This window comes from Cricetulus griseus, chromosome 5 (assembly GCF_003668045.3).
Source record: "Cricetulus griseus strain 17A/GY chromosome 5, alternate assembly CriGri-PICRH-1.0, whole genome shotgun sequence".
In the NCBI taxonomy this organism is placed as follows: domain Eukaryota; kingdom Metazoa; phylum Chordata; class Mammalia; order Rodentia; family Cricetidae; genus Cricetulus; species Cricetulus griseus.
The window spans coordinates 6,572,768-6,600,599 of record NC_048598.1 but is presented as its reverse complement, the minus strand read 5'-3'; the positions used below and the strand labels follow the sequence as shown (position 1 = coordinate 6,600,599).

At 41.2% G+C, this 27,832-nt stretch overlaps 1 protein-coding gene across 1 annotated transcript in view; it reads left to right on the top strand.

Moving 5' to 3' along the window:
* The first annotated feature begins 14,482 nt into the window (after positions 1-14,482).
* Ush2a (usherin) overlaps positions 14,483-27,832 on the top strand; it is a 641,642-nt gene continuing 628,292 nt past the window's right edge. Inside the window, exons 1-2 of the mRNA XM_035445085.1 lie at positions 14,483-14,955; positions 18,543-18,708. Of these exons, the coding sequence (XP_035300976.1) occupies positions 14,483-14,955; positions 18,543-18,708 (639 nt within the window). The remainder of the gene's footprint in view (positions 14,956-18,542; positions 18,709-27,832) is intronic.

Here is a 27,832-nt window from a genome sequence, read left to right as displayed (position 1 = left end):
GCTAATAGTTTAAAGAGAGCGAGAGCTAAAATTGGCTTGCAGATTTGACCAATGGGAGGCCACCATGATTTCAAGGCAGGTTTATCCAATGTAGTGTATACCTCATAAGAACAGGAGGAAGCAGGGAGTGAAAGCACAGAACCAATGATTATGGACTACACTTTCACAGGGCTTGAGCGGGGATTGAGGGCAGCTCAGAGCAAGGAGGGGCTAGGACAGAGATAAAAGATGAAGGTATAATTTTAAAAAATTCAAGGTATACAAAATCAAGGGGAAAAAATGGGTGCAACGGTGCCAAGAGAAGAGAAACTTGGTTTTCCCCAGAAAGCCCAGAGGTGAGACAGGGGCTTGCACTGTAAGGGGAGAGTGTGCAGGCTGTGCTGCCTTGCTTTCCCCATGTGGAATTCAGTCATCTCTCAGAGAGAAGGGACTGGGGGTGCATTCACGTGGGGGATGTGAGAAGTTGACTGAGTGCCACTAGGAACGACACTAGTTTTCAAGGGATCTGTTGTGAAGTTACAGTCAGAAGTTGATAGATTCAGTGGTCTCTATGGTCCACACAAGCAGCTATTTTTCCTTAGCAACATTTAGAAGTTCAAATGTGAAAACCAAAAGCTGTGCTTCTGTGGAAACTGGCACCAAAGGGCAGAAGAGGGTAAGCCAGTGAAATTACAGTTCCACCGCTGTTGAGCAATTTTTGGAGCTGGCAGGGTGTGCCTGGAGGCTGGCCTGGGATGGTAAAGAAGGAAGTTGCATGGGTCACAGACTCTTTGAGCTCCAGATGAGGGTTGAATACAATGGGATAGTGAGGAGCAGGAAGAGTGTGCTGCGTGGTGAACAGTCAACCTTGGTTTAACATTCCTGGAGGCAGGCAGATTGAGACTGAGGGCACAAAGTGAAATCAGAATTCCCGCACTGTAACTGCCATGTCTTGAGCCCTGGGAGGCTGACCTCTGGAGCCTTATGGTGTCTTCTATGGATATCAGGAGCCCAATGACACCCTGGCATCAGCAGTCTCTGGAGAACCAACTTAGATCTGTCCCACTCACAGTGAGACACCCACACAGATGGCCCGCGAGGAAAGTCCACATAACTGGCTTCTCAGCTCTTGCAAAAGACTTCCATCCTTCTCAGCTCTGCCACCTGCTCTCACCACCCAGTCTCCTACAGTGTGTCTGATGACCTCTCTCTGTCTCAGGCTCTTGGTGAGGGTTTTTCCCTGTTCACAACAACTTCGTTCCCCAGACTATTTTGCATGAAATGATTATAACATACTTTCTGTAGATAAGGAAGCAAGTTGCTGAGCACTGAGGGTGAGAAGTGCATTTGATAATTGGGTAATTGATTCTAGCATATTGTCAGAATGTAGCTTTTGGGATGTTTGGGTGTATGCTTTTGGAGTGTGGGGTCCAGGTCTTTGTTGTTGCTGTTGTAGGATGGGGAGCACCTGTGAAGTTCTGGCTTGCTGGACTTGAGCTTTTCTTAACTTGGCAGCTCACCACCCATTTAAGGTCCCCTCTCAAGGAACAAGGCACATTGCACTCTGCTGGGTTTGATAGAGTGACCTTATAAAATCTGATAGTAGGACCCCCTCTGATCACCAGCAGGACCCCTCCCCCTTCTGATCACCAGCAGGACCCCTCCCCTCCCCCTCCTGATCACCAGACTTTTTCCTTTCCATCTCTTTTCCAGGGTGTTTTTCTTTTCAACATAGCCTGGGTTTAAAAAAAAAAAAAAGACAAAACAAAAACACGACAAAAACTAGAGTGAACATTTTGGAAAAGGTTGGTGAGGAGCCCTACCCTTTATAATACTCAGTACCGCTCATATAATTATGTTATACTAGTTAGGGGACTTCTCATTCTCTGAAACATCGCAGGTTTCTTAAAGCAAAACCATAGTTAGAATAAATCTTGACATCATCTTTTAAAAATTTGGAAACATTCTGTGAGCCCAGTTAGCTGATGATGTGGAATGTAGCCAAACTGAAAATGTGGCTGTAGACTGCTATCTTAATTCTCAGGAGAGACTATCTATTCCCTTTGTCTTGCTTTTAAAATCTGTACATTGTACCTGCCAGGACTAATGCATTGTATTAGTTTAATCTATGTGAAACACACCCTAAATCACAATTCTGTTAGCAAGACAAGAGAGAAGCCAGCATTAAGAAACCAAGAAGCCGGGCTTTGGTGGTGCACACTTTTAATCCCAGCACTCAGGCGGCAGAGGCAGGCGGATCTCTGTGAGTTGGAGGCCAGCCTGGTCTTCCTACCGAGTGCCAGGATAGGCTCCAAAGCTACACAGAGAAGCCCTGTCTCGAAAAACAACAACATAAAAACGAAAGAAAGGAAAGAAAGAAAGGAGCCAAGACCAGGGAAGCAGTGTTGTGCAGAACCAGAACAGAACTAGAGGTTCATCATTAGCCAAGTCAAGTTGTCATGAAATTTTATATAAAATAGCAACATGAGTCTGAAAGGGTTTCTTTAGCAATAACAGAAGTAGCAACTCTAAGCATTCTGGGAAGTAGGCATTAAGATCTGCAAAGAGCAAAGGAAGAGTGAGTGTTATCCATGCACTCCTTCAAGGTGGGGCCAACGCAGATTTTGGTTTAATAACATTTGGCAATAGGAGAGCTAAGCTAATTGATTTTATATTTGCTATTCTTGAGTTCATTCTATGACCTGTTCCCTCATTTCTCAAGTAGTGTTCATCAACACGGCAAACCAGACTCTACAGGGACCCTGTAGCATTAATATTTTCAGTCCGTACAGGAAGGAGTGGGGTTCAGCATGGCGTCTTCATCCATGTGCATCGCTGTGTTTGGGTCTCATTCATTCCCTTCCCCCACTGCAACCTTCCCTTTACCTCCAGGCTCTTCTGGTTCCCGCCCTCGATCCTTTCCCATCCCTTCCTCCTCCTCAAGAGCTCTTAGACAGAGAATTCTGGGGGCCAAGGGTTAAGTCAGAAAATTGGAGCTAATGAACCTGATTTTGAAGAAGTAAATTGTTGTTACAAGTTCAGTGTGACCTTCAAACTAACCAAGAGAGAAGAACCCCAATGGGGGGGCGGTGATGGGAGAGACAGACAAGCATGGACTGACACCTGCCAGCCACACCTTTTGGTCCACACATAGATTTTCCTTGGGTCAGAGAGGAGTAGAAGGGAGAGCTTAGGAGAACGTGCGGCTACTGTTTAGAACTCTAATCATGGGGGAAATAGTTTTTAAATCATTCATAAATATCTGCTTATACATTTTGTCCACATTTTAATATTGTTTCTCTCCTTTCCCCCTTTTTAAAAAAAAGCAACCACACCAGGTGAAACATACCATTGTACCATCCCACTTGTTCAAGTGCTAGCCAAGGTAGCTAAATCCAGAGATGGAAAGCAGCATGTCTGTAATACAGCTTCATTTTGATTGCCAACCTGATTGGACTAAGAAGTTTCCAGAAGATCAGGAAAGCCCACATCTGGGTGCATCTTTTTTGTGGACTTGTACAATGGGATTAACTGGGAGGGGAAACCAACCCGGAACATAGATGGCACTGTCCCAAAGCTAGAGGCCCAAGGAGAACTAAATGGGGAAAGGGGGAAACTGGCATTTTTGCCCCTCGATCTCTGCTTCCTGACTGCAACAGTGTGAGGCCTCTCCTTCGTCCTGCTCTCCTTCGTCCTGCTCTCCTTCGTCCTGCTCTCCTTCGTCCTGCTCTCCTTCGTCCTGCTCTCCCAGGCTCCATGGATTGGAGCCTCTGAAACTCTCACCAAAGTTAACAACATCCACAGTTCTGTTTTCCCTGGTGTTTGACAGAAACAATGGATTTGACTAACATGTTGACTGGCAAAGGTTGGGAGAAGGATGGCTGTGAATTGCTTAATTAGGAACAGTGTCAATGAGGGGACAAAGGAACTTACCGGAGATGGGTGGCTAAACATATATTCAGTGCCATTGAACTACCCACTTATAAATGATATTAAAATAGATTTTATATTGCATATGTTGCAGGACAATAAATTAAATACACACACTTTTCATTGAAAATATTAATATATGAAATGAACCAGGGAAAATATTTTCTGAAGGCATGCCCACTGATCAATACCCTTAATATGCAGTGAATAGTAACTTATTTTTAAATTGAATGCTCAACAAGAGAAGCAGAGAATACGCACTAATGAAACAATGATGACAAGTGTCATCAAATGCTCACATTTACCGGCAAAGAAATGAATACTTAAACACAGGAATTACATTTTATTCACCCCTTTTGAATTAGTGAAGATTAAACATTTGTAATGTCTCCTGTTGGCGTTTCTTATAATTGGGGAGAAAGAATATCATGTACTTATAGCTTTATTAAAAAGATTGGGTAACACATTTATGCCTTTAAAATCCCCATAGTATCTAATCAAGTTATACTAAATTTAGAATCATTAAAACATATTGAAGCAAAATTACTCTTTTAGGCTTAAAGTCATAGTTAAAAAGTAGTTTCAAGGGAAATAAATACTAGTATTACTAGACCGATTTTCTTAAAAATAGAGTCAAAAGACTAGAAGAAAACACAGCAGTGTGCTGTGGTAATCTTAGTGGCTGACTTACAATTTTTCTTAGAATTTGTTTTTAACGAGGGAGAAGAAAAGTAAAATAAAATTGTTTTATAGCACATTATACTGGTTTAAGAAAATGGTACTAAACACACACACACATACACATACACATACACACACTCTCACACTCTCTTCACTTTTGTCTTTCTTTACCTCTCTTCCTTTCGTGGTCACTCATGTTAACGACCTCTGGTGTAACTCATACTCTTATTCCTCAGGTGGTTTCTCTCTGAAGACCGTTGTCTTCCCCACCCCATGGCTCATCCAGCTTTGGCTCATGGTGTCTTGTTTCTTTCTACAGCTGTAAATTGGCCTTTTGTAGACTGTCATAGCTCTTTGATTTCTAGTGTCTGGTCCTCCAACCCCAGTGAGTTCCTTTTCTGTGCTGTAAGCCTCTGGTCATGCTCCATTCTCACCACACACTACAAATCAGATAGTCTTTATTCAGGTAGGAAGAATTTTACAATCCCTGTAGTGGTACTTTAAGCTAAAATTACAGTTGATTCATTTGGACATACATAAAGTGATTCCCTTACTACCAATAACTTCAATCTCATCAAGTACTTGCTCAAAGCTCTGCCTTGGCGCTCACTTTCATAGCCTCGTGGCTTTTTCCTCTGGCGATCTTTTTTAATGTGTTCTGGTACTGTTATTCTAGCACAAGAGAACTGGAGGCAGATGAGCACCACTGAGTCCACGGAGGCTGTTTCCGTAAATCTCAAGCTATGTTCCTCATTTCTTCCAGAGATAAAATACTTTATTATTATTTTTTAAACAAGGAGCTGAACCAAGATTTCAAGAATCCTTTAGGCTTAGTACTAATTTATCAGTCAGTGGCATATTCTTTATATCTGCACTGTCTACACATAATCACCTCCATGGTTTTTAAAGAAAACATTTAGAATACATGAAAATGCCTACTAGTGTATTCTCTGACATTGCCTCCATTACAGACAGTCTGTTGCATGAAATTTTAGACAAACCTTCATTTGTATCTTACTTTTCTTCCTAAATAGTAAATTTAAGAGTTCAATACATTATTCACTAAGCTTCAGTCTCATTTTTATAGAAAATAATGATAATTAATCATTGCCTAAAGTTTGTTCTTGCTGTTCTTTGAGATAGTGTCTCAATATGTAACCTTGGCTAGCCTAGAACTTGATATGCTGACCAGGTTCGGTTCACATTCACAGAGATCTGCCTGCCTCTGCTTCCTGTGTTGGAATTAAGGTGTGAGCCACCATACTTGGCCTGTTGAAACTTTTCCTAAGATTAATGAGATAATACTTCAAATATAATGCTTAGCAGACTATCTCCTCAGCTAATATTCTTGGAGTAGATGCTATCAAAGAGTATTCATACCCTCCTTGCCAACAATTCATTTCTTTGTGAACATTTTGACTTTGTGATAATCAGATATGTTGGTGTATGGGGTGAGGAAGAAGTCATACTCCTCTGGTCACTGAGGGCAGGGTTTTGTCTCCAACAGTGATAATGAAGTCAACATTTCTCATTGGAGAATGGATTATAGTTTCTATCTCTAAGAAGGGACTCCTCAGGCTAGCTTGTTGAGTTCTAATGACAGTACTTGCATACGTTCACAATCTGTTGTGGAGCTTTGACTGTTCTAGTCCTTTATCTAGTTGTCTCCTAGAGACCTTTGTTTTCTTAACCTGAAGCTCACACCCCAGGGTAATTTTTATCTGAAATTCTTGACAGCACAAGTGTTTCATATTTTGATTTTTCTCATTTGTGGAATAACTAGATATCTAGGGCACAGGCCCCAATATAAGTGGAAGTTCACTTGTGTTTCATAGCCACATGTGCAGCTGGGGATTTAAACAAAATTTTTCGGAGCCTGTGTTTGGGCCGTGGCCCACCACATGCACTCAGGGAGAGACATTTTCCATTTGTCATGTATTGGTGATCCCATAGCTTCAGCCTCTAGGGCACTTGGGCGTTGGTTCTTTTGAATGAGGAATACTCACTCTGCCACAACTACCTCAGAAAATTATACAGAAAAGGAATTTCAGAGAATTGTTAGATAGTGGTAATATGAATGTCATATGATCTCTCCATAGTTGAAATAACTCTCTGGACTTTATATGATTGCTTTTCCCCCACTAAGCAAATCACTTTTTGTCCCCTCCATTATGTCTTTATGCCCCTTCACTCTAAATATAGCACACCTTAAACCATTGTTCTATGGAATAGTTGTGACGCTCAGGTGGGTTGATTTTCTACAACTATCTACACTGCTCTCCCTAGTTAGCTGTGTTTCCTGATCCATGAAGTTTTCTTTCTTTCTCTTCTCCCCTCCCCCCTTTCTTTAACTTTCAGCTAATACCATAGCACTCTCTGAAAACCCCCAGGGTGCAGACAGCCTGGAGCATCTTCATTTGCTGAGCGGCTGCACCAGCCTGAGGATCACAGCTCTTTGCAGAAACTTGACTCGTAATTATTGCTGATCGCCCGTCTGCATTGCACTCAGCCTCTCGGCTGGTGCTCTGCTTGCCTGCTGTCCTTCATGGAGTGTTCTCATTGGCAGACCCACACCTTCTATTCATCCTGCTCACCAACCATTAACTTGCTGGCCTCTACCTGTCCCTCACTGCTTCACAGCTGTTACCTTGCTGCCAGCCTCAGATCAGGAAAGCCACTCTTGAATTCACCTGCCAGCCCAACTCTGGGTCCTTGCCCAGGCAAAGGAGAAAGAACGGACAGCAATTAGATGGGCTGCCACATGCTATTGATGGTATCCCATTCTCCCTGTGTCCAGAGCAGCCTGAAACATCGATGCAAAGTTTCCACGCCTCGCATGGGTGAGGAAGGACAGCCACATAGGTTCAAACATTTCCAGCAAGGTGACAGAATAAGATCCATGAGGACCTAGATAGTGAGTGAAACAAAAACAAAGGCTCCAGAACTTCTAACATTAAACTTTATAATAGTTTGAAAACACTCAGAAAAACATGAAAATCTGATGAAGGGTTGTATGTCTGCAGAATACTTGTCATACTGGATAACTTCAAACTCAGTCTCTGCAAGCAGGTAATTCTGTTGTCTATGAAATCCCCCACAGTCAAAGTTCATGTCCACATTGTCTACTTTCAGGAAACTTTCCATGGCTGAAGTTATCCTAAGCCAGTGCTTTGAACACAGGATGATGCTGGCCTATCACTCCTCTCTTGTATGTGAGCTCTACCTCTCTTTCTCTTACTGTATTCGTGGAGTGAATTTCTCTGTTCAGTTCTTAGGGTTGTTATGGAGGTTAAATAGGAAATTTAGGGAAGTTACAATACTACAGTAGAGCTATTGGAAAACTGGATCACAGAGACATGAGCAGTGGTATTTCTCCCATACCTTCCCATGATCTCCTGGTTCTGGATGCATAGTTCTAGAAAATATGTCAATTATATAGTGGGAAAAAACACAATGAGGGACACCAGTGGAAATCTAGCAATAGCCTGAGGTCTCTACATTAAACAGCTCAACAACCTTAGTATATGGGTAATGCTATTCCATTTTTATGGATGAGGAACTTGAAACCCAAAGAATTTGACTGGTCTAGCCCATGAAAATACAGCCAGCAGCTGGTATTACCATGACAGCATTCAATCTCTCTGGTTGGCATTCATTTTTTTTTATTTCACTATGTAAAATTTATTTTTGTAAAGAATGTGTGACACCAGTAGCTACTTTTAAACTAATTTAGGAACCCACTCTCCACATTGTCATTGAGACCTTAATTTTAATTTTTTCTTTATATGAACCTTTTAAAGTTCTTTATTTAAAAATATAGCAGTGGAAAACTGACTCTAACAATTGAATGTTAAATGTTCAGTTTTATGTGTGAAGACACAAACTATGGGGTAACAATCCAAACATATTTTTTGTAGGTAGTCATTACATTTCTTTAAACTGGTTGGAATTCTTAATCACAAATTCCACCTTCCCTTTAATACAGTACTGAATGGTAGGAGTCACACTTCTAAGTTTACCTTATTGATTTGTATTTTATATCTCCCCAAGACAGTGGTTCTCAACATTTGAGTTGAGACTCCTTTGTGGGGGGAGAGGGCTCAAAGTACCTTTGCACAGGAGTCACATACCAGATATCCTACATATCAGATATTTATAGTGTAATTCATCAAAGTATCAAAAATTTAGTTTATGAAATAGCAACAAAAATAATTGGATGGTTGGAGGTCTCCACAGCATGAGGATCTGTATTAAAGTGTCTCAACATTAAGCACGTTGAGAACCACTGCCCCAAGACAGAGGAGGCCGTCATCATCTTCCCTAGAATTTGTTGGAGCTGGACTTGAGTTCCTACAACAGTCTGGGTACTCTTTGTGTCCTTCAGCACTGCTTACTCAGCCTCCCAGAAGCCAGTCTTTAGGGATACACCCCTGTCCCTGGCTGTCCCAGTCATCAGTCAGTGCTCTCACAAGTCTTATCCCTTATCCCTTTGCATCTTACTTCTTGGCCGTGAGGTTCTAAAGTTGACAAAATCCTCTACTCAAAAAATACTCTGTTACCAAGGCTCTAGTCCTGGTCTTGGGATGGAACCACTCAAACAAATCCATCTTCATCACGCCTCTAGGCAGATCCCAGGCCTGCCCCACAGAAGCAAGCATTCTGCAGGTGCATTCTTGGTGTTCCTTAGATTGAAGGTGTGGTTTCTGCCTGAGACTTCTGTGAGCATTTCCATGGGGTTAGTGTAAAGTGCTGCTCTCCCTGCCCTAATGGATGCAGGATTTTGTCTCCTAGTCGGTCAATTCTGTGGTTAACCTTTCTGCCAAGATGCTCAGCTGTTTTCTCTGGCTTGACCAGTTAGGCCCTCACATCCTTAGTGGCTCCTAAGCTTCAGCCATGTTCACACCTGTAATCCCCCCTCCACTCTCACAGCCCCTCCCCTCTCACAGCTCCTTCTTGTTTGAGAATTCTCATTCTCATTTTCTCTCTCTCCCCCTCCATCTCTTGGCCTCTCCCTTCCTCTTTCCCTCCCCTCTCAAGTTTTCCATGATATAGCGCTAACCATATCAAAGTCTCATCCAGAAGACTATGGCTAGATTGTTCTTGCTATTTTTAAAATAGATGCCAACCAGTTGGGACCAACAGTGTGGTAGAGATTCTACTGTATGATGAATCGAATAGCTTGTATTCTTTTAGCTATGGTCATGATAATAAGAAAGATGAAAGGTATTCTAGAGCATGCACATAGGTTATTCTGTTCCGTGGGGTCAATCCTGACAGCTGGCTGAGGGAAATTCACTTTTATGGAAGTAGATGAGGTTAGCAGTGTCATCCACCAATGATACCGAACCTACTTCCTAAATCCAGAGGATGAGATCGCCTCGGCTCCTCCAGTGTAGTTAGTGCTGCTCTGCATGGAAATGTGTCTTTGTCATTCCAAGACCAGGATAATGGGCAGTCCATCTTAATTTGATCAGGGAGAGGGCTGCTCTAGCACCAGGTCTTTGACATTTTAAGTCACACATACTGATTTCTTTTATGTAGGTACGTAGGAGTGTGTGCTACAGATGGGTGTGGCAGTCTGAGGACAACTCACTGGCATCAGTTATTCCTTCCAGCCTTGACACAAGTGTCTTCACCCACTGTGCCAGCCTGCTATCCCAGATGAGCTCTAAATGGCAAGCCATGTCTGCCATCATATCTGTTCTTCCTGCTCTTCAACAGTCTGGGTGGCAGCTACACATGAGCACAGATATGAAGACACTCAACAAGCCATTCACTGAGACATACACACGATTCACTGCATAGCTTACATCTCAATTTAAAGATTTTTAAATTTAAAAAGGACAGGCTGAACACAAATCTTTCTAATTACTAAAAAGTCTGTAGGTAAAAATTTTCCCACAAGGACAACGTATTTACAGAGTATAAGTGTAATTCCTACTTAAAAATCATGCAAATGGAACTGAAGTGTCTTCAGACTCCTTTTATAAGGGTGTGCACATGAGTGTTCACACACACACACACACACACACACACACACACACACAGAGAGAGAGAGAGAGAGAGAGAGAGAGAGAGAGAGAGAGAGAGAGAGAGAGAGAGAGAGACATAAATCAGGAGGCCAAAAGAAACAAAACTACTGCACAGTTGTACCCAAATAGAACACAGAATACTCTTAACACTCTTGTGGGATTTCTCTTTTCTCTTCACTCTCCTTTTTATCTTTGTTCTCTCTTGATGTCTTTCTTAAGCCTTTTCTCAGTCAATTTTCTACCTTAGAGAGTATCCTTCCAATTTCTATTGTCATAGATTAATTTTACAAGTGTTTATACTTAAGGGAAATGCAAGCATGGAACACATCAGTCTCCCTAGGGTGTGCCTTGCCTTCATCCCCTCACCACAATGCCTGTGATGTGAATACCTGATGCTGATTGGCACAGCTGTTCAGTTTTGGACAGTTGAGTTGCATCATTGCAGGAATACACACTTTCCTGCTGAATTCTGCAGCTGCTACACATCTGCCTTGTTTTCATATTTCCTTTGGCATGAGCTTGAGTTGAAGTTTCTAGCAGTTTGCTCAACTTGTCTCAGAATTCAAATTAGTTGTAGATGTATTAATAATTTCTTGTATATACTCCTACTGCATCTATAGCTTATGCTCCTGGTCTTGTAATTAATATGTTATTACACATTATTTAAGTTTTTAGCCATGAGCAAGGGCTAACACTGTGGCACCTGAAACCTAAGCTCCGCCCAGTCTTATTATATATTGTGAACTTTACCTGGACAATAGAGGAATTTCTTTAAAGTTGTATAATTGAACCACACATTTTACTACAATCTCATCACAAAGAAATTATGAGCCATCGTGGCATTATGGCTTTACATCAAGAATATGAGTTGTGGACAAGTCTGAAAATGGTCACACATTTTTCCCATTCCTGCTACGTATGCTTTCTGAGAGGTGTCTGTGCCATCCCTGCCTTGAGTAGTCCCTCATTGGAATAGCCCAGGGGCCGTGGGCCTGTTCTGCTCAATACATTAGAAGATAAGACACGGGCAGGGGCTAGGGAAGGACCTGTACATTAAATTATGGGAAATTTTCTACCTCCCTCAGATTGAACCAAGAGTAGGCTCCAGTAACTGTCACTCTGGCTGGCATTACACTCTCTGCTGGCTTGTCCAGTTACACTGGTCCAGACCAGAATGAGCCAGAAACAGAAAGTCCGTTTACGTGGCTGCTCATATTTGTCTGAACTTAGCTCTTCACCTTAGTTTCCTCTTTTCTCCTTTTTCTTATGTGATTCTCAGACACCAAAAGGTAAAACCATCGACATGTAATTCACATGGGAGACAACACAGCCTGGTTATACTAAATTGTAAAGTTGAGGCAATGGATGTGTTACTACATTGTCTGTCTTTACACATGACAAGCAGAGCTCCTCCCTGCGGAGCAGAGCTGCTGATACCCTACTGTGTGTGTGTGCCTGTGTGTGCCTGCTCATATATGGTATTTGTGCATGGAAGTAAGTATGGTTGCCTGGGCTTGCGTGGTAGGTATGGAAGCCAGAAACTACTGTAGGAATAGCTCCCTTAATCATCAGTGTACCTGATTTAATGTTATTGTTTTATTCCTTTTTATATTTATTTGTGTACATGTTGCTGTGTGTGCGTGTGCGTGTGCGTGTGCGTGTGTGTAGGTCAGAGAACATCCAGGGGGAGTCCATTCTTTCCTTCCTTTTAATGATCTGTTCTCTCAGGATCAAACCCAGGTCATGAGCTTGGGGACAAGAGCCCTCACCAACTGAGCTTGTTTGGAAACCAAAAAATAAGCCGATTGCATTCTCTAGTGCAGGTCTCAGTAACATGTTAGTTTATTGCGTTGTCTCCTGGGTTGTTTTCAAGACTTATTTTCCAAAACTCACATAAGTCCTTATAAATCCTCTGTCTTTACACCAGCACTTGTTCTTAATTTAAAAATTTCCATCTACATAAAGCACTCAGTAAGCAAAGAATGGGGTATTTTGACCAAAGGTGCAACAGTCTAATGCTGAAATGTTCTTGTGGGAGAGAAATGAAAGGCAATCAGGAAAAAGATAGTTCAGGTTTGTCTCTCATGGCCTTTTAAGGAGAGCACCTCAGAAACATCTCTTGTTTCTAAAGATTTCCATAACTATAAAAATTTACAGGGAGCACAGTTACAATTGGCTCTCTACTTTCCAGACTGTCTTACTTTTTTTTTTTTTTTAATAAGATGTGACTCTCCAGTTACAAAGACTGTTGAACCATTAGAATATTTCTAATGCAGGATGGTGTAACCCAGAGGACAGAAAAGACAGATCTGGATGTACTGAGAATTACACAGAAATGGCTGCTGGCATGTGCACACAAGTACCCTTGCATTGATTGGCAATTAGGAAACTAAAACTCAGTAGTCCTGTTGCTTGTCTGATTCGTTTAGAATCTGCATTTTACAAAGCTAGTGTTTAGAAATACAAGATGTCTCTTGTTTAAAGAATCAAAGCATGCATAGAAAAGGATGTCCTGAGATGACAGGTCAACAAATGACTAGAGAAACTGCCATCAGTTGGCCAACTTTTAAGGGCATCAGCTCAAGTTTGAAGCCTCATGCTGGATCATTCCTTCCAATGAGAGAGCATTCAGAATTTCTTAGAGGGTTCCTGTCCTATACTGTCAGGTCCTTTTGATAAATGCATTGCATGGAGAGATGTTCATAAAAGCAAGAAACAGGAAGGAGAGCCTGGCAGGTGGCTATGGGATCAGGTGTACTGCTACTTTAAAAATTAAGCATGCATGGCCCAACCTTACTCCCTCCCACTGACTAAGAGACCAGCTGAGAGCTGGGACAGCTCAGTTCCAGAGGGGCCACCAAGCCACCTGCACTGAGATACAGGTAACCTTTTGAGCTGTGGGAAATTCTTTATCTGAGAGCCAAGTCTTCCTCAGGGCCTTCCTATTGCTGGGGTCCATTTTCTAGAAGTAAGGAGGGGGTTACAGCAAGGGTTGCCAGGCAACATGGGCCAGAGGTCCTGTTGAGGAGCTATTTCTCACACTGAGAGGACCAGTTGAAATGTAATAAAGAAATGGTAACTCGGCTTATTTATCAATACAATTACTTACACGGTATTAGGAATCCATATTTAACCTCCAAATACAGAGTCATATGTGGAAACATTAACACATATGCTTGATAAATATTAAGGCACAGGGCAAGCAGATGGCATTGAGTTTCTAATCAGCTTTACCATGAGCTTAAAGTGGCTGCACAGGCTGGGATGAGGGGAGAGGCACAGACTGCTTAGCTAGCTCCACTTTGGGCATATGCAAGTTAGCTCTGGTCACAACATATGGTGTTCGTGAAAAGAGCTCTAGGATGCTTTACCGCATTGATTAGAGCAGGTAGTGCCAATTCCCTGGGGTCGAGTAACAGCTCAAGGTAGCTGTAAGCTACAATTCACTATCATATATAAACGATTGTTCTGTACATTGAGGCATGTGACTTGTCCAATGATGTCAAGACCTTTATCAGGAGAATTAGTTTTTGACTCTAAGTTATGTCATTCAGGATGGCCTTTGAGAAGTTCCCCATTGTTTTTGTAGGGGGCTCAAAGTGTTTGTGCTTAGGATGAACTCGGGTTTCTCTTGACTTCTTGTGTGTTTGTTTAGCAGACACCAGATTTGACTCGTGCCTCCGCCCTCCCTGAGGATATCGTTGCTTTGCCCTCCCTGTGGAAGAGTGTCTTCAGTGTCCCAGAGATGGCAAATACCAGTATTCAGGTGGTGAGCCTCTGATGTGCTGGTAGCAGAGCAGGCCTGGTTATTAATTTAGGGAAACCTCGAAAATGCAGGCGAACAATACTTTTTTGTAACCATGCATTGCCTAGCTCTCCTTCTGAGCTTCTTGCATCGGGCCATTCAAACACTCATCTTTGCCTATTTGGTCGCAGTGTCACTGGCTGCCTCGCAGGGCCTTTTCCCAAGGCTGGAGAATGTGGGCGCTTTCAAGAAGGTATCCACTGTGCCTAGCAATGCCACATGTGGATTCCCAGGCCCCAGCACGTTTTGTCACAGTGTGGCAGATGCTAAGAGCGAACAGTTGTGCACCCCGAAGCTATGTATTCAGGACTGCCCTTACCGCTCTGCCTCTCCTCCCTACACTGCCCTCCTCGAAGGCCTCCGGAGCTGCCTCCCGGCAGACAACACTGAGCTGCATCCTCACTCCAGGAGCAACTCCACAAGCTTTAGATTCCGAAGTCACAAGAACTGCTCTCCTCTACAAGCTCCAAGGCTGGCAGCAGAATTTACCTTAGCTGTGTGGTTGAAGGCTGAGCAAGAAGGCGTGATGTGAGTAATGCCATTGTTGTTGTGGGTTTTCAGTTAGCCTAAGACCCTGTGAAACTGGATTTGAAGGTTATTGCAATATGAGGTCTCAGCTCAATATCAAGCTGAAAATAGAGCTGTGCAACTCCAGGGTCCCCACAGTTGAAGACCAACTGCTATGGTAGTCCCTCCCTTCTGGCCTTGCAATCTGAATATTCTTTTCCTGAGATGTTTTCCATGTGTTGTGAATGGAATTGACCATGGAAAAGAAAGTGTTGAAATAGTTGTGTTGGGGGGCAATATATCTGAACATATGTCAATCATATATACAATATTATATATAATAATTATATGTCATATACAATATAATTATGTACTGATAAATATCAATTATATTTGAGACATTTTTTATTAGTTCATTTATTTCTCAAAGACCAGCTGTTCTTTTTAGTCCTCTCCTTTGGAATCAAATTCAGAGTGCACTTGTAGGCCCAGGTGCCAGTAATATTAAATAATTGTTAGTTTGAAGTCTTGTTCAAGTCTTATATATACAAAGTGTCTCTATTATAAAATAATTGTTTTAATATGCAGGTAGCTTTCTGGAGGCTTAGGACTGTTTTACTTACCTTTATTTTCTCAATAAATGTGTGATTAACAGAATATATTCAATGACAGAGTTGGAAGTATGACACAGTACAGCCTTTGGTCTTCACTGTGCAGTGTTTCTATCTTCAAATTTATAGGAAGTAGATAACTCTGGGAAGTCCTCCAGAGCTTCACTGCTGTTGGATCTGCTAAGGATGCCCTGGATACGAGTTAGGAGTGAGCTCTCCTACAACCTGCTGTAGTCTGGGGATCATGAGCTTTTCCTTCTGTAACCTTTTCTCACACTGTGAGACAAGTGCCCTAAATAATACAAAGACAGGCCAGAAACTTAACAAGCAACATTTTTGGCAATCTTCATTTGATTTACTTGTAAAATGTTAGTATGTGTGGACTTAAGGGTATGTGTGGGTAGGTGCAGTCCAAGTGCCTGTAGATGCTGAGAGGGTGATGAGCCCTGACTGTGGGTGCTGGGAACTGAACCCAGGTCTCCTGCAAGAGCCCCCAAGTGCTCTTAACCCTCTTCGTCATCTCCCCAGCTCCAACTAATTATTATTTTTTTAATATTAAACATTTTCCTTGGCATTTTCATCCACACATAAAGTGTGTTCTAGGTACTCTAACCTCATCTTTTGCCTCGTAGTACAGTGTTGGGTACCTATCCTTGTGATGTTTACTTTGTGTGGCTGTGTTGGGTGAGTATTTCAAAACTTAAGAAATAACCAGGAAAATCTTGTCATCTCACAAACAAATGTGACTTAGAGGTGTTATGTCCCATCTGCCAAGTGGAAGCCAAGCATTTTACTTTTGTTTAAAGATTGGAGTGAAAATAGTCACAGTCCATTTTCCTTGTTTCTACTGTTTCCCCAAAAAAGACTTTGCTGTTTTATTGTTGGAAATTCCAGAAATTCAAGCTATTTGTTATGCCATCAGCACCCATATTTTAAAACATTTTTTTTCACATCTTACAGAGACATCCCTGTACCAAGCATCTCTCCTCTTGTCATCACTTTGTATAGATAAGCTACAGGGACATTCACAGAGGTTGTGGCATGAGGTTTCTGGTTTGGAGGGTCCATTGCTTGTATCAAGGTCATTTTCATTCTTGAAGCTAAAATACCTATGGGAATTGGGGGAATTTGGGGGTGTTTGCACTAGATAAGTAAAACAAACAAAACATGGATTATCCAATTATTGTGTATTCAGGAGCAGAATAAATCCAGTTCCTAAATATTTTACTACCTGCCTTCGTCTCCCATTTATTATCTACCAAAGCTAGAGTGTTTACAAGCAAACAAAATAGCAAGGGAGATAATCAATAACATATTAAGAAAAGCATTTTCAGCAAGCTTGGGGAAATAAGTCTGCATTTGGTAAATACATCCCCGTGTAATGATTGAATTCTCACTTGTAGATTTTACACTCAAGACAAATGAACAAAGGAAAACTCTTAGACTAATGCCCAGAGACTTAGGATACAGGCAGATTTTTTTCATGTCAGTAAATCACAAATATTTAGTTACTGAATTGTTAAAAAAATAGTCTGCAGTAGTATCTATCTATCTATCTATCTATCTATCTATCTATCTATCTATCTATATATATATATATATATAATATGTATTTTAAAAAGCTTTTATTTAAAATGATTTGCCAAAATTAAAAAGATGCTTTACTTACTCTGTTGCCAAACACAGGCAAAAAGACAGTAAATTAGTGTCAATGAAAGAGAGACCCTTGCTCTCTCCAACCTTATTCTATTTCCCAACACAGGACAACGGAGGTGAGAGTGAAGTGAGGATTTTAAATTACCCCTCGTAAGGATAATTTTGAAATATCTTCAGCAGCAAGTCTTGGGTGGCCTGATTCCACTGTTGCCTCTGGGATGCTCCTGAATGAATTGATCACTTTTTTTGTGGGAGGAGTCTGTAGTATTCTACACATTTCCATATCCTCAGAATACCGATGCCCCGATGGATGGATTCTTGTTCCTACTGGAATGGCAAAGCATGTTTAGTGATCAGGAAGAACTCCCTACACATTGCTCAGCTGAGAAGATAAGGTTTCATGATTGGCGGTGCCCATGGAGATTCCTGGCCTGAGTGGATAGCAGTCAGGTTAGAAAGAGTCCCAGGCTCTGAAACACATACTAGGTAATCAGGCCAGAAATGACCTTTTAAAAGAAATTCCAGTCCAGAAAGGTAAGGTGTACCCATCACCTCAGCACTGAGGATGCTGGGACTGCAAGATGAAAATCAACTTGGGCTAGGGAGCAAAACCCATTCCCTGAAGTAAAGTAGGTCTATCTTATGCCCCAGAGACTTCCTAAAAGCTGTTCTATGTCATCAAGATACTATTTGATTTTTTTTTTTGTAAAGAAAACTTCCATCAGAGACCATCCCACCAGCTCAGTGTCTCAGCTGGACCCCTGGCCATGGAAGAAGCAAGCGGTCATCTAGTACACACTGCTTTTGACTTTTGGATGGCGTAAGATGAAGACAAAAGAGACAGTAGAGCAATTCTGACTCCAGGGCTAATAATTTAGAGCCTTGGGCTCTAAATCCCCTTAACATTAAAAGAAGAAAGATTTGCCCTGGTAACTCAATACCCATGTTGTATGTGGGATGTCCTAACACTTCCTATAAAAGGCATAACCAGGGAACCGATGAGCCAGTATCCTAAATGTTAGTTTTCCAGTAGGACGCTGTGACTTTACTTTCTATCATGAATCTCTAATGAAGGGTGTTGAGGCTCTGGGGGAATATATTGTAAATAAGAATTCTATTTTTTACTGGAATAATATGACTTCTGTTGGAATACAGCTTTCTCCAGGTGTAGCAAGGATCTGGTACTTAGTGAAAGCACTCCTGGTACTTAGTGAAAGCACTCCTGGTACTTAGTGAAAGCACTCCTGGCATGCGGGTCAGGGCCACATTACCATGGCAACATCCTGCATGTCGATTTGGTTGGGTGCTGACCTTCTCTGTCTTTTCTGGTTGCTTCCTTAGGTGTGTGATGGAAAAGACAGTGGATGGGCAGATTGTGTTCAAAGTTACAATATCCGAGAAAGAGACCATGTTTTATTATCGCACAGTAAATGGTTTGCAGCCGCCAATAAAAGTAATGACACCAGGGAGAATTCTTATGAAGAAATGGATTCATCTCAGTGTGCAGGTGAGTAAAATAAAAAATATTTAACATTTGGTTAAACACAGGGATCTGTCATCCTGTCTCTTCTTTAAATGGCACCTACCCAGAGAAGCCAAAGCGGTGTCTAAATCCCTGGTATATGTAAATGACAGCAAAGGAACACAGATATTTCAGCGACCTCAGGCTGTACCTCCTGGTGTGTTAGTGTCTTCTCCCCCTTATGCTGCTGTAAAAATCTCAGCCCCTGAGTTGAACGGTAATGATGCCGTGAGCAATAATCACATGTCCAGGGAATTTCTGTTTTATTTGGTCACCGAATTTTGTGTTTAACTCCTTTGGAGTCCTTTGTATCTCACTAGTTGTGGCAGCATTTAAACCCTTGCTTGGTTTCTACAGCTGTCTTTCCCAGACAGTGTCTGATGATGTGAAGGAAACTTGGCTGCTGCATTAAGTCAGTGACCTTAGAACTAGTGAACTTTGCACTTGAGGCATTCGGAAGGTGTTATATTATCACTGTCGTTGTCAGCCACAGTTTGGAAGAAAGTTAGAGGCCGTCAGATGCTGAGAGAGCTGTGAGGTGTCTGGCATTTACAGTGTCTCAAAGAGAGACAGAGAAGCTTTTTGTTTCTTCGGGGCTTCGGGTGCCTCAGTGCTGCCCAACACACTCTTGCTTTTCAGGCCAGCCGGAGGTAGAATGTGCTCCATTTCCCAGGAGCACTCACCCAGGGGTCAGCATAATTCCTTGTCACATGAGAGGACACTTGTAGCCTTGTTCATTTTATGAAAATTTTCTTTGATTTCAAACACATGCATTTATATACATACAAACAAGTGTGTATATACTTATACACATACATTGTTATATATGTCTATATATAAAGAAAGCAAGTGTAAACTGTATATCGATATATCCTTGAATCAGGTAGTAAATACATTTCCTTGGTGGGAGGGTCTTGAGAATTCTTAATTTGTTTTATATTATTAGTTTGTCACATCATCCTTGATAATTTGAGAACATAGTGTACACCCATTTGTTTTTATCACCTCATAAGAGTGTTAAAAATCCCATACTTTGCATAACAGTGCAGTGGCAGCCCCAAAGGAAAAAAATGTGTATATGTGTACGTATATGTATGCTTACACACACACACACACACACACACACACACACACACACACATCTCACAATTGTTTAATTGGCTTTATGGAAGCATTCATGGAGCTACCATAACTACTCAGGGTTTATGGTTAGGACAATAGCTCAGTGAATGTTGATAAAGATCAGAGTTCCCCTGTGTTCTATGCCATAGGGTGACGAGGGTGGATCCCACCTAACATCAGGCCCTGTAGTAATAGATGGAGTCCATCCTGGCAGTTCCCACTGCCTAGCAGTTCAGTAGTTAACAGATAGGGAACTGTTTATCTTGTGTCTAAGATGCCCAGTCTAATAACTGATTAGTACAACCAAATTGGGCTCTAATTTTTAAAATGAGGAAATAGAAACTTCTAGATAAAAGGTACTTTGTAGACAACTCCAAAGCGTCTGTCTGCTTCTGGCAGATTTCAGTGTCTACAACAAGGAATAACATCTTTGCTTTGCCTGGTCTGTGAAAATGGTCGGGGCTTTTGTGGATGTAGCATATGCAAGCTTTAAGAAGCAAGTTCCAACTTCAAAAAGGTGGCTGCATTACCATCCCTGGAGTGCTGCCTTGTAGGTACCACTGAAGTCAGCATCGCCATTTCTACTCACTTCAGAGGGAAAATCATTGCCTAGGTTAGGGGAATTTATTGTTTTTAAATATTCCCTTCTTTAAAGGTTAACATAGTGATGCTTTTTTATTTATTACATTTTGTGTGTATGGATGTTTTGCCTGTATCTAGTTAAGTTCACGTGTATAGTGCCAAGGGAGACCAGAAGTGGGTGTCAGGCCTGCTGCAACAGGAGTCACAGGAGTTGTTGAAGTCACCACGTAGGTGCTGGGAACAGAACCTCAACTCCTGGGAGAGCATCAAGGTGTTCTCTTAACTACTGGGCTATTACTCTACTCCCAACACCAATAACATAATGAGGCAGCTTGTGTCTTAAACTGTCTGTCTACTGTGGGATAATTTATCTTTTCTAGTTTATCAGGTTTTTTTTGTGGGGTTTTGCTTGTTTTTTTTTTTTCTTTCTGACTTAAGAAATTATAACTGAGATTTTGAGGCCGGCTCTTCTTGATTGATTCTCTGCCTGGTGTGGACACTGAGCTGTTGTCCAGCCTGCCTGCAAATGGCAACCCTCCTGCTTCCATTCCCGAAGTGCTGATATTACAGGCATGTGCCACTGTGCCTGGCTATTAAGTTTTAAAAATAAAATCACTCTACTCTAATTAACCCACAAATGAAAACATCACACATTGAGATTAATGAAGCTGACTAAGCACTTGCCCATTCCCAAACCCATACGTCTCAGTGAACTTCCATGCAGTTGGAATGGTCGTACTGAAGCCATACGGTTTCTATTATGACCTTACACTGTCACTGTCAACTCTATTGTTACTCACTTACTGACAACAGAAACCTAGAAGGTAATTGGCTTTATATCCTCTTTCATTAGTCATGTGTCCTTTTGTTTACCATATATAAACTACACAAAACACAGGATCTTATTGTAAGACTTCCATGCATACATACAGTGGCCCTGGTTATCTGTGTCCCCTCTTAACCATGGATCTTGTGTGTGTGATGAGTGTGGACATGTATGGGTGGGTGCAGGTATCCATGAAAGCCAGTTCTAGCATTCTCTACTGTATTCCCTGGACAGGGTCTCTGAGCCTAGATTTTGGCTAAAGCCAGCAAGCTTGAGTTATTAAATCTCATGTCTCCACTCCTGACAGCACGCTAGTCCAGGTATACAAAGCCAGGCCTAACTTATTAAGTAGGTGCTGGGGATTTGAACTTGGACCCTCACACTTGCACAGCAATCTCTCCCATTTATCCAGGGAGCCATCTTCCCACGTACCTCCATTTTTCCTAATACTCCTTCTGATGTCTCGTCCTTTGGTTTGCTTGTTTCTATATTCTACATATGACAAAAGGAATGTAATGCCTACATTTCTATTCATTTTTGGAAATGATGCAATTATATTGTGATTTCAAAAAAATTTAAAGAAGTCAACAAAGTACCAGCTACAAGAGATTGAGAAGAAAAAATAAAACAAAATGTCATGCACACCAATCAACAAATGTGTGTGTGTGTGTGTGTGTGTGTGTGTGTGTGTGTGTGTGTGTGTGTGATGTGTATATAAATATATGCATGCCAAATCAAAAGGGCTGAATGCTGCTCCCAGACTGGTTGCTCATGCAGACATGGATGCCCACCTGTCCTCCCCTGAACTTGGTTGTCTTCTTGGGCTAAGCATCCCCTGTAGAGAGCAAAGACTGGGGGATACTCAGCCCCTCTCTTGGATGTGTTGCTTTTCAATGAGTTAGTGGGAACAGCTTAGAGTAAGAGCTGACTGGAATAGTTCTTTCCCTGCTCAGTACCGTAAGAAAACCAAACACTTCCTTAGATGGAGATCACTGGGACAAAATGTTTCAGAAGGACAAGCTGGCACTGTCTCTTCTGTGTGTCATGCTCCCAGGCTGCTCCAGAAAGCCCACCCAAAGGGCAGGACAGCAAACCCACGACTGCTCTGTTTTTTTTTTTTTTTTTTTTTTTTTGTGGCCTTGTCACTGTAGGCATTTGTGCAGTCATGCCTAGTCTCCTAACCCTCTTCAACTGGCATCTAAGCTACCAACCATTTCAAATCTCGCTGGATACATTCTTCAGTGAGCTTGCCTCCCTGGGCCACATGGTAGATCCTGGATGGGACAGGATGGGTTCTGCTTTCTGGGAGCTTCTAGGACTGAAACAGTGTGAACTTATCTCTCAGAGCAGCACATGTAGTGAGGCCTTCCCAGGACGGCTCCCATCACGGTAGCAATTGTGTTTTCAGAACGCAGTCATGTAGTAGCTCCTGCTGCCCCTGCCAGGTCATGTGAGTTCACACAGCCTTTGGATCCTATGTGTTTCTGTGTCAGTTTTTACCCACAGTCCCTCCCTTTTCCCTTTGTATGGCTTTTTCTCAGTGCTTTGTTCCCATGACCTGGGTTTGCTTAGTATCCACTTCTCATTGACAAAATTAGAATATTGAGCAAGGGAGACTTGCCACCAAACCGGATGATGTCAGTTCAATTCCCCAGAAAGAGAACCATGTCCTGAGACTTATCCTCTGGCCACATGCAACTTGGCCTTCTGGCCATCAGATGCATCCCATGGATCACACACACACACACACACACACACACACACACATATATAGTGAATAAATTAAAAAATGTAAAGAATGCTAACTTCTCCCAAACATTTTTAAATGGCTATAAATGATTAGATCCCTGGGCAGCAAAGATACCAGGAAGTGCCAGCCACATGAACAGAAGAGATCTAATGTGCTAAGCACAAAAATACCCAGAATTGTTTTAGTGATACATGTTTCTGCATTTATTTGAAAGCCAGCATTTTGAGATAAGCGCTGTCAGAAAATGGGAAGTCTGTAAATTAATATTCATTTGGGGACTTCAGCCTTACATGGTTACTGATTTAAGCTTTGCTTTGGGACTTAACATATTGGTCATTTCCAATTATGTAATAAGGGAATTTACTAAGCCACATTTTTTATACTGAAAGTTGAAAAATCAGTTCATATTTTTATTAAGGACAACAGGGATAATCATAGGAGATTTTTAAGGGCTTAATATTCATATTAGATTAGTATATGCTATAACTACTAAAAGTCAGGTTTTTAATTTTTTGCAATATATAGGGGAGTTTTATTGAGTATTTTGTTGTGGACTGGCAGGCAAAACTACTTGAAAGTATGTGTTTAGCTGTACCATCACTTGAAAGTAAAACCCCTGAGTCTCCTGTGAAAATTGTCTTTCCCTGTAACTACTTCCCACACTTCAAAGAACCTATAGCTTCAAGGAATTGCTGATGGAATTCTCTAGAAACTAAGCTGAATTGCAGTAAAATACGAGATTCAATGGACCAAGTGTCAGGATAGTGGAGCCTCAAGGATGATCTTGGAAATGGGGCCAGTCACATGTTCTATGCCATCTTGAAGGCTTCTAGGTACACTGACCAACAGAGCCACAGAGGAGCCTAGCCACAGCAGTGTGAAGAAGGGCAGTTTGATGCGACGAGTGGAGAGAGTATTGATAAATAAACTTGGGCAATCAATAGGAGGAGGAGAGAGCGCATAGATTCTGGTTGTTTGTGAAGTATGTTGTTTTGATTTATGTCTTCACTTTGAAAAAGGAAAACTATTAAGAGCTCTGGAGACAGACATGCAGTTTAAGGAACAATTTGTTAGACTAGATAAATAAGTGTCCCGGCCTTGGAGTACCTGTACATATGCACAGTTAATATGGCAATTTAAATGCCCCTGATGATGAGGGACATGGAACAGCGATGCCATGGAAACTTCCTCGGGTTAGAATGCTGTCTAGGGGTGTTCATCGTTGAACCTCACCCCTTTCCAAGGTCTCCTAATTGCATTGCTCCTTTGCTAATCCTCATTGATTACACCTGTAGCTTCATGTGTCTAGTCATGTAAGCCTGGGTGTGCATTTCTTTGGGCAGAATCCTATCTATTTAGCCATTTGGCCATCACCTAAGTTAGCTGGATGTTTTCAGTTTTCCAGATTAAAGTGAAAACCAAGAATTTATGAATTATTTTTGGAACAATAGGTTAAAAGTTAGAATAGCTGCTGTTGTTAAGTCTGGTTCATGTATATAGCATTAAGCATCTTACACATTCACATGGCAAATGGTGATTGTAGCTGTAGAGCATTGGCTAAGGATATTCCCATTATGGGTGTGATACAGAAGGGACCCCCAAGAGTTAACGCAGCCTGCATATTTACAGTATTAAATTTATCTACCATAAATTAAAATCCATAAATTACCACAAGGGCTGTAAAGATGGCTTAATAGTATAAATAACTTCTTGCCCATGCAGAGGGCCAGAGGTTGATACCCAGTGCTCACAATAGGCAGACAACCACACATCACTCTCTAGCTCAGGTGATGGTATGCCTTCTGTGACCTCAGAATGATCCTCTGCCAACACACAGATACTCAGACACGCATGTAAGTAAAGCATTTTAATAAACTAATCACCATAAAAATAAGTAATCATAAAAGTCTAACGGGTCATTTTCAAAGTTCTTTGACCAACAAAAGTAAAATCCTGTGGGAACTGAAAAGACAGTTGTAATAGAAATATAGTTTTGATATGTTTGTAAATATCCTTACATGGTTAAGAGTGCATGTATGTGCTATGTTTTGTTTTATATATCTATACAATCATAGAAAGACTCCCCATACTTTATAGCTGTATCTCTCATTCCTCTAAGTGGTTTAAATGTATAGCAGGATTATTTTTATGTAAAGTACTGTTTAATAGTTCTGTGCACAAATCATGGCTGATGAGATGGCTTAGTGTTTAAAGGTATTTGCCACCAAGCCTACTAGCCCAACTTAAATCCCCAAAACCCACATTGTAGAAGGAGAGAACTGAACACAAGTCGTCATCTAATGCCCAAATTTGCTCTAACACACACACATACACACACACACACACACACACACACACACACACACACTTACTTTCAATACAAGACTTACTGAAGTATGTTCTGCCTTAATCTTAATTACACCTAACCAGTCAGTGCATGCTTCAGCTTTATGATGGCATGAAAATAATACAGTTTTGGTAGGAACTGTATAGCACATTTTGTTTTGATTTTTTCCAGGATGTAAAGTAATATGTGACAATATCCTGTTGGGATACTGGGCAGTTATAATTAGCTTCAGTTTACATTTAGTCATTCAATCCCAGGGGTAACCCCCTGCGTTCCTCAATGTCCTATATAGCTCAGCCGTCATGATTGGAAGACTAAGGTATACTAAATACATTTTCAACTGAGACTATTTCCATCTTAGACCTGAATTGCTAACCCTACTGTAACTGGAGCATCTACATGTCCAAAAGTCATAGGCATGTAATATGCCTTCAGCCAGGCTGTGACAGAGGGGGGAAAGATGCTACATACACCATATGCAGTGACAATGCCCCTTATGACAGGAAATGTGTTGAATGTGAAAGATGCAAAAGCCTGTATCATCTGCTGCAGGCAGATGCTAAATCATGGTGTGAATGACAAATAGTGGTCCCATGAGACATCGTCAGACACTGCAGTTTTCAAATGAGAAACTATGGCTATGCTGGGAAATGGGCATGGATGAGGAGTAAGGGGAAGAAGGGAGAAACACAAGGTATGGGTGGATTGCATCTTGCTAAGCATCACTTGACTAAATAGAAGGAGAGCAGGCATCCTGAAGACAGGGGTGAAGGCAGGCCACCGTAGCCCAGCTGGAACAGTATTATGTGGGTGAAGACAATGGCACATATGCTGAGAAAAATTTAGTTACTAAAGGTAGAACTTTTGTTGATGGAAAGGATATAGAGTTGATGAACCCTAGTACTCTGGTGTGTCTAGTTGCATGAAGTCTAATTTGCCCAAATAGAAGCACCAGAAAAAGAAATCAAGATTTTGATATATAGCATGAGCTAGGTAGGCCCCAGTTCATAGCCATAATTTCACCTTTAGAAGTCGTTAGCATTAAAGAAGAAGCCAACATTTCCAATGCTCATACTCCATTAAGTCTTCACTGGCCTGAGATGGGGCCTGTATATCATGTGTATCATTTCTTCCCATCTTGATGAACTCAGATGTGTGTAAGAAAGCAACCAGACTCAATGCAGAAAGTTGGCAACTTTAAATCAGGCCTGTTGGGAAAGGCACTTAAAGTGTCATCAAGTGAGTCTTAAAGGCAAAAAGGTGTTTGTTTGGTGTAGAAGAGGAAAACTGAATATTCTGTCTTGGAGGAAGAGAGGGAGTGGTACATGGAAGCTCAAAATGATGTATTTGTGGGATATGCTAAGTTATTTAAAAGTAAATACATCCATCGTGTCAAGCAAGATGGCTAAAAAAGTACTAGTTTGGAAACTTACAGCAGTAAAGAATTGTTTTTTTTTTGATGAGGTGGGGGTATCTATAATGATACATAGCTCATTTTTTATTAATGGGTTCTAATCCTATTAATTTAGTAATTTTTATTATACTGTAGTGTCATTAAAAATTATAAAATGCATAAAATATGCCATGTACCCACCCAAAATTGTCTCATTTCTATGTGCACAAAAGGACAGCCCATGGCATGCTGCAGTGTTTACCTTGGTAAGCTTGAATGTCATCAGGGTAATATTTCACAGCAAAAGCATAAGACCAATAAGATAATTTCTACAGGGACACTCCTAATCAAGACATACAGAAAGCCATGAATAAATTAACATTTAAACTTAGAAACTGATATTTGAAGATGAACACACCTATTTATTTCTGTAAGAAGATGGCTAGTACTCGAGAGCCATAAAATATACAATATATATAAAAAAGAAATATATACAAATCTCATGATCTGTGCTGATTCCATGCAACACTAAAACTGTAGTTTGCAATAAAATGAGTGTTTTCCCATGTCTACTTAGTTATTTTTTATTAAACAATGCCTAGTCTTGAAAATGCCACCATGGTGATTCTGTCAAATTTATAATGGTCCACATTGGAGGATGGTGCTGCTTAAACCCGTTCATCTAATGGGATTGGTATTCATAGCATCTTCGCCTAAAAGCCAAGTGTAATAAGGCTTGGGTGATTCTGCCTTTTTTCTGTGGGTAGCTGTTTTTGTGCCCAAAGGGCTAAGGGATGCTATTGGTTGAATATCACCAGGCAGAGCAGTGTGCACACTGCCCAGGGGAGAACTGGGTCCACGGTATGCATCATTTCATAAAGGAATGGGGACTATGGCTGCTCTTAAACATGAACTTGAGTGGTTTTATATCCCCATCTATTTTCTTTGCTATTTCTCTCTTAAACACAACATTCTAAATTATTCAAGGTTTCTATATGAGTCTTGACATATAATAACAAGTTGTATTCAAGGCTAGTTTTTATATCTATGTAAAGAAGAAAAAATAGTTTAAAAGACAAGTTTTCCAAG